General features: G+C 38.0%; 1 protein-coding gene and 1 long non-coding RNA gene across 3 annotated transcripts in view; one reads left to right on the forward strand and one right to left on the reverse strand.

Moving 5' to 3' along the window:
- Positions 1–605: 605 nt before the first annotated feature.
- Positions 606–6,158, forward strand: LOC149049462 (uncharacterized). Its single transcript, XR_016183265.1, has 3 exons — positions 606–834; positions 2,423–2,468; positions 5,896–6,158. It is a non-coding gene; the product is annotated as an uncharacterized LOC149049462 (long non-coding RNA).
- Positions 1,920–6,242, reverse strand: part of LOC113680742 (fibroblast growth factor receptor 4) — a 16,229-nt gene continuing 11,906 nt past the window's right edge. For both annotated transcript variants that reach the window (XM_089195004.1, XM_089195003.1), the window contains 7 exons: positions 5,881–6,062; positions 5,511–5,633; positions 4,405–4,475; positions 3,793–3,833; positions 3,420–3,519; positions 2,995–3,094; positions 1,920–2,609 (listed from right to left, as the gene is read on the reverse strand). In XM_089195004.1, the coding sequence (XP_089051130.1) occupies positions 2,565–2,609; positions 2,995–3,094; positions 3,420–3,519; positions 3,793–3,833; positions 4,405–4,475; positions 5,511–5,633; positions 5,881–6,062 (662 nt within the window). In that variant the 3' untranslated portion in view covers positions 1,920–2,564. The remainder of the gene's footprint in view (positions 2,610–2,994; positions 3,095–3,419; positions 3,520–3,792; positions 3,834–4,404; positions 4,476–5,510; positions 5,634–5,880; positions 6,063–6,242) is intronic.

The raw sequence follows: 6,242 nt of genomic DNA on the forward strand, positions 1-6,242 counted from the left end.
AACAAGACGCCTAAAGACGATTCCATGGGCGTAGCATTGAGAGAAATTGTACAGCTATAGTAAACTACTATTATTAGTCAGTTTGATTAGCCGAAGAAATTTGCACGAAGTTTTGGGAGAAATTGAAAAAGCCAATCTTCAAAAGTTCAAATGTTTCCCGGAAGACTGAAACTTTGAATTCATCGGTGGTTTTCGTTCGATTGAGTTGGTGCAGTTTACCCACGTCTATTCCACAGCATCCACAAGCCAGCGAGATTCAAGGCTCTCGCGTTAAATCGAGGCCTTTTGTGTCAGTCAGCTTGAGACAGCGTCGAACTGATTAAAAAAAGCCGAAACAGTCCGGCTTCTGTTAGATACCCTAGGCCTCGGATTATCGAAAAAACCCGTTGGATTAATAAACGACATGAATATAATTATAATTATTGTTATTATTATTTTTATTATTATTTTATATTGTTATTATTATTTAAATATTTCGCGGTGTTCCAGCTTGTTCAGGTGTTCCGGTGTTTTGGTGTTCCGGTGTTTCTGTGTTCCAGCGTATTCCGGCCTGTTTCAGCGTGTTCCGGTGTTCCTGATGTTTACAGTTTCATTATTCATTCCATGTCGGTTTTCGAGGCAAACGAAGCAGTTTTCAGGGTTTCATGATGAGCCTTGGAGTCAAAACTTTTTTTGGTCCTGCGCGTCAAAATTATTTTAATTTATAAGCAAATTTTGGCAAGCACTGTGGTGAAGAAAGAATCCTTGTCAACGCCTCCATAAAGAAACATCAGCGACCTACAAAGTAATCTTGTGCGGAGTCTCAAAAAGTGCTTTGATAAACGAATAAAGGGGGTAAGTTTCTAACGAAAACGTGGTGCTGCGTCGGTGGGAGAGTATAGCAGGTAATTTAGTGTTAATCTCTCTGACGAAGGGCTAACGCTCGAAACGCCAGCTTCTTACTCTTAACGGTGGCCAATTTACGTTTTCAACTCAGTTGTTAACACTAAATTACCTGCTTTGATAAACGGCATGTACTAAACCAAGTACACCGTACACCGCCTTAACCATTGTTGTTTTTTTTTTAAGTGTATTGCGGTATTCTGGTATATTCTGGAGTTCCGGTGTTACAATCTAACTGGTTTTAGAACGCGCCACGATAAACAGCTTAGTCGATAGTGGTTAGTGCAATATGCACCCGTAACATGGCTGTCCATACTTCAGTAAAGCCCAGCACAGAAGACGGTTTTAAAGATGAGATCTATTCTCGTTTTCAAACTACCTTTCAGGTCAATACCGTGATATTTTCTTATCAAAATGATCTCTATTCCGTCGAAAACGTGGAGAGACACTTGGGCCGGTTATCTAAAGAAGGTCGAAACCAAACCATGGTTTTACACAAGCAGTAAGTCTTAGATATTCTCTACAGGACGATTGATTTAATTAAATGGGTGTCCTTCCACTGTTAGCTTTCGGCCTTCTTGACTCTTTTCACAAAAATAGCTGTGCGCATAAAAGGTTCAGCTAAGTTGAAAATAGTTTCGAACGAGGTTCTATTTAAAAAAAGGCTTAACTTTATCAAAATAACCTGCCCTTTGAGTCCAAAGCTCTTAGTGAGCCTTCGAAACTTGTTAGGAACGCGACTTTTTCACTTGTCAAATTAGCGCGCATTTAACAGGGTCTCTAGCAACGACAATGTGCGGTCAATATACACAACGTCAGTTAAGCAATCAGGGAAAAGGCTCATTAAGTATGTCCGGTTTTTGGGACGATTCCAAAAAAGGTGAAAGAACGAGACGATGTTCACATATTTAAGATTTATTTACTCGTGCGTGGTCTACCAGTCGGTCATAGAAGGAGGTTTTACTTTGCGTTTTTCTTTAAGCCAAACATCCGAAAAATTATTTAATAGAAGGGAGAGAACCTTCCATACAACGAAGGAATACAACATGCCAGTTTATTTTAAGTGAGAGTACCATCCCGGGTTACCTTTTGACCTTAGATGGCAATTACCAAATGGGAATGCAATGGACGGCCACAGACAGATTAATCTTGACAGATAATAAACAGCCTGCAAGCTGTCCTTCATCAATAACGCTGAAGCTCATGGGATTATTCGTCTGCTGGAAAGTCTGAGGTCTCAAGCAAAGCGAACCGATGAAAAATCTGCGAGGGGTGAGGCAAAAAAAAAAAAACGTTTAGATGTCTCCTCAGCTAGCTTTACTCGAGGCCTCAGATTTTCCGCGCGCAAAGAAAAGCTCATGGCGCAGTGCTTACAGGAATTCAAAATCAATGTAAAGCTACTCTAATTACGTAACTCCAATTATTTTAAATCAATTAAGCTTTTTGAGTGAAGCAGGATGCACTGTATATTTTATTTTAATTGCAGTTTGCACTGGCCCATGAATTGAATTCTAAGTTTTGTTTTTTTTTTTTTACGTAGCAGGCACACCAGGGACAGAAGCACTTTCTGAAGCTTGGTTATAAAGGTTTCCACATTACTTATTTGAGATATTGCAGTGCATGTACTCGGCATCTTATTATTAATATAATAAGACGAGGCGTTTCCTTTAACATAAAAAACATCAAACTTCTTCGTTGCTGTCCTCTGTGATATTTATGTATGTTTTCTGCAAGGAATTAGAGGAATAACGAATAAGCCCTTGACTTTGAAGAAGATTGAATAGGATTGTTAACAATGGTTGAATATGAATTAATATCAAGTTGGGAGTGAAGTCAGGAAAGGGCAAAGATGGAATATAATGGATGGATTCTGGATGGATGAATGGATAGTTAAATGAATAGATGAATGGATGAATAGATGAACGGATGAATGGATGAATAGATGAACGGATGAATGGATGAATGGATGGACGGATAGGGAGGTCGAGCAGATATACTGACTAGCTGAAAAAGGGCACACTTGCTGACGGATATAAGCTCAGATATGTATAATCACGAGAGGTGAAACTACGGGAAGAGATGGATACCTTTTGGTGCAATCATATAAATTACCTTGACTTCTCGCAAAAAACTCTTCAGTTGACTTGCAATCTTAGAAAATTTTGGTCTCATCAAAGGATTTTCTTTCCAGCAAGAACTCATTAGTTCATATCTAAAAATTCAATAAAGCATTATTAAACATCCTGTATGATATGCTAAAAGTGTTATTGCGAATAAGACTTTTATCATATTAATTTACCCCATGAAGCCTATGGAGGAGTGCAAAGAGATGTCTTCTTAATGTTACACCTTATAAACAGGATCATTGACACGTTAATTGTCATTTAGTTTGACATGCAACCAGCTATTCATCTGAAAAAAAAAAATGGGCTGGAACTATGGGTAATCATATTTTTACAGCGTAAGTAGAGGCTCGATTATTTTGAAATCTACATATCAATTATCACTATAAGCTTAATGTAACTTATGATGCTTACAATTCTTCTGAGCATTGGTCAGGACGAGGCATCCGGTATCCGGTAGCAAGTTGACTTACTAAGGCAAACGGTGATGTGATGTCGGGGTATGGCAAACCACCTAGTTGGCAGAAAGGAGACATGATTTACCAATTATAGTTTAAAGAGGGGCTTTTAGGCAAAATGAATGAGTATTTCATCAGTAAATACATGAAAAAAGTAGAGATCTGAAAAGGCTTCATATGGTTCAGTCAATAATTGAAGGTTGAAAAGTTGTGACAAATGATATAAGCAAAGGAAAGAAGAGTGTAGCAAGGACTCGTTCCCTATCTGGACACCATGCGGCCCTCTGGTCTTGCAGTCCAAGTCGTACGTATCGTCAGACTACACTTACCATAAGTGGCGATTTCCCATAAGACAATACCAAATGACCACCTGCAGATATACATCAAGGCCTTAATAACTTCAAAGAATAAGAAAGGATTGTAACTGAGGTTCAAATTCATCTTTCCAAAGCTTAAGGGTTCGCTTTAATAATCTTATCAGGTGGATCGCGCGCAGCCGAACATTTGGTAGTCTTTTTCAATGTATCGATTGTTTTTGTTTGTGTTGTTTTTGCCGTTTTCTATTTTCCATATGGAGTCGTTTTTAAACAACTAATAGGTGTTGTAGATGCTTGATTGGAAAGAAAGGGTGTTTAGGTCATTTATGTGCCAAGGATGCGTCCTTAAATGAAATTAAGCACAATCATGGGTATAGATACATGCAGATGAACAAACAACGCAGAACTGAACTTGAATGAAACACAACTAAGTTGTCAGAGGTCTTCTGGAATAAGTAGAATTCTAATCTAGCTTTTCAAAAAAAAGCAAATAATATACTGTTTAACTTCATAGTAATGCTTTCACTCTAGCACAGCGGCAGACAGATGACTTTATTGCATATCATTTGTATCAACCGATACGAGATAAATTTAATACATTATTACCGAAAGAATGGAACTCACACGTCACTCGCGGATGTAAAATTTAGATCCCGTAGAGATTCCAACGACGACCATCTCCACGGAAAATTGCCCTGTTTAAAAGAAAGGCTCGTGTGAACGACTATTTGTGAAACGGCGATGCCTCTCGAAAATAGTTGAAGAATGACCCACAAATCCATCCCAAAGAGGCTTTCAGTAAGAGAAAGAGCGTTATTTAAACGTGTATTTAAACTTATGATCATGATTACGCAACTAAATAATAAGATTTTCTTCTAGATTGTTATGATGATGATGATGATGTTTATTTTTGTTGTTATCATTACTATTGTTGACTTGCAATAAAATCCAGGAAAACAACTTTTGTATCGGCCATTATCGTTACTTTTATTATAACAATCATTATCATCATCAGCAATAATACCATTATTATCATCATTATCATTACCAGTATTAGTATCAGAGTTATTACCGATATCAGTTTTAGTGTTAGTAGTAATATTTTTATTATCATTTGATCATAATCATAATTGTTATCATTATCATTTTTAACATCAAAGTCGCGAATCCATTGCATGATTGAGTATACACGTCACAGGATACCCAGCCCATTGAAAACTACAAAATAGCTTTGGAATGCTTCACAGCCGCCCTTAAGATGCAAAGGGACTTTGAAAAGGTCATAGACAGGCCTACACAGACTCCCCTGTGTGGTTTTACGTTTGCGACGCAAAAGCCTTTAATTAAAGCTTCACTCTGACGAGTATGTCTTTGAGCGATTTACCTCTTTTGTATGATATAATCGGAGGCGTTTTGTAAATTGTTTTCAGCAGTGGCTGATTTTGGATGAGGTTCCATTCTTACATCAGTATTTGTTTTAAATGTTTAAACCCCTGGGTGGTATGCTGTCACAAAAGGCAATATTTTGCCTTTAGTTTTTTTGGTTTGTTTTTTAAGTGTCGACTGCCTTGCTGCAAACGAGGGGGGAAGTTTAATAATAAAGATCTACGGCTAGAGGGAATGGATTTGACATGTTCGCTAATGTTAGGGAAGAACATAAGCGTCAATACATTAGCGTTTGTTCGTTTGCGTTCTTCTAGTCTCCGATATTGATTGCAAAGCACACTTACGCTTGAGGTTATGGTGTATATACCAGCTTCGGATATGTCCCTGGCCAATCCAAAGTCTCCAACTTTAGCCACCAGATTGGCATCGACTAAAATATTCCGCGCTGCTAGATCGCGATGAACGAACTGTGCGAGAAGACACGTACATTAATTGTATATTAGACGACATGACTGGCTTCTACCAAAATGCTACATAAGGATGTTGAACTCGTGTAGCTTCCTGCTCGGATTTCCTCACAAAGTCGTTTTTCCTCGAAATGGTTATATAGAAATAGAATACCTTCGATGTTTTTATAGTGCCCGCGTTTATTCATTTCTTCATTTTTCTTTATTTGTTATTTTCACATTTCTACACACAGCTAGTCGGTCTTACCTTTCTCTCTTCTAGATGTTGCATTCCCTTGGCGATCTGAAATGCAATTGTAACCAGTTGCCGATCATTCAGCTTACAGCAGACGTTATGATATTTGTTCCATTCCATTGGCGTATTCTTGGCCTTCAAGAGATTTTCCAGGCTGTCACCATGAATCAATTCAGTGACAACAAGAATATTTCCTGGAGAGAGTACAGCAAACGATTAAAAGTTGATACAGATAGACTTGGTTGGTGAGCAAGTTGTATCCAAAGGACCAAGAATAAAGTATTTGAAATGATTTGTCTAGCATTTTGCCTTACGGAATGGTTTCTGATCAAGGAAAAACAAATTTTTGACCAGTGTTTAGTGGAGTAGTTTCC

The sequence above is a fragment of the Pocillopora damicornis genome, chromosome 2 (genome assembly GCF_964200805.1).
Source record: "Pocillopora damicornis chromosome 2, jaPocDami1.2, whole genome shotgun sequence".
NCBI classification, from domain to species: Eukaryota; Metazoa; Cnidaria; class Anthozoa; order Scleractinia; family Pocilloporidae; genus Pocillopora; species Pocillopora damicornis.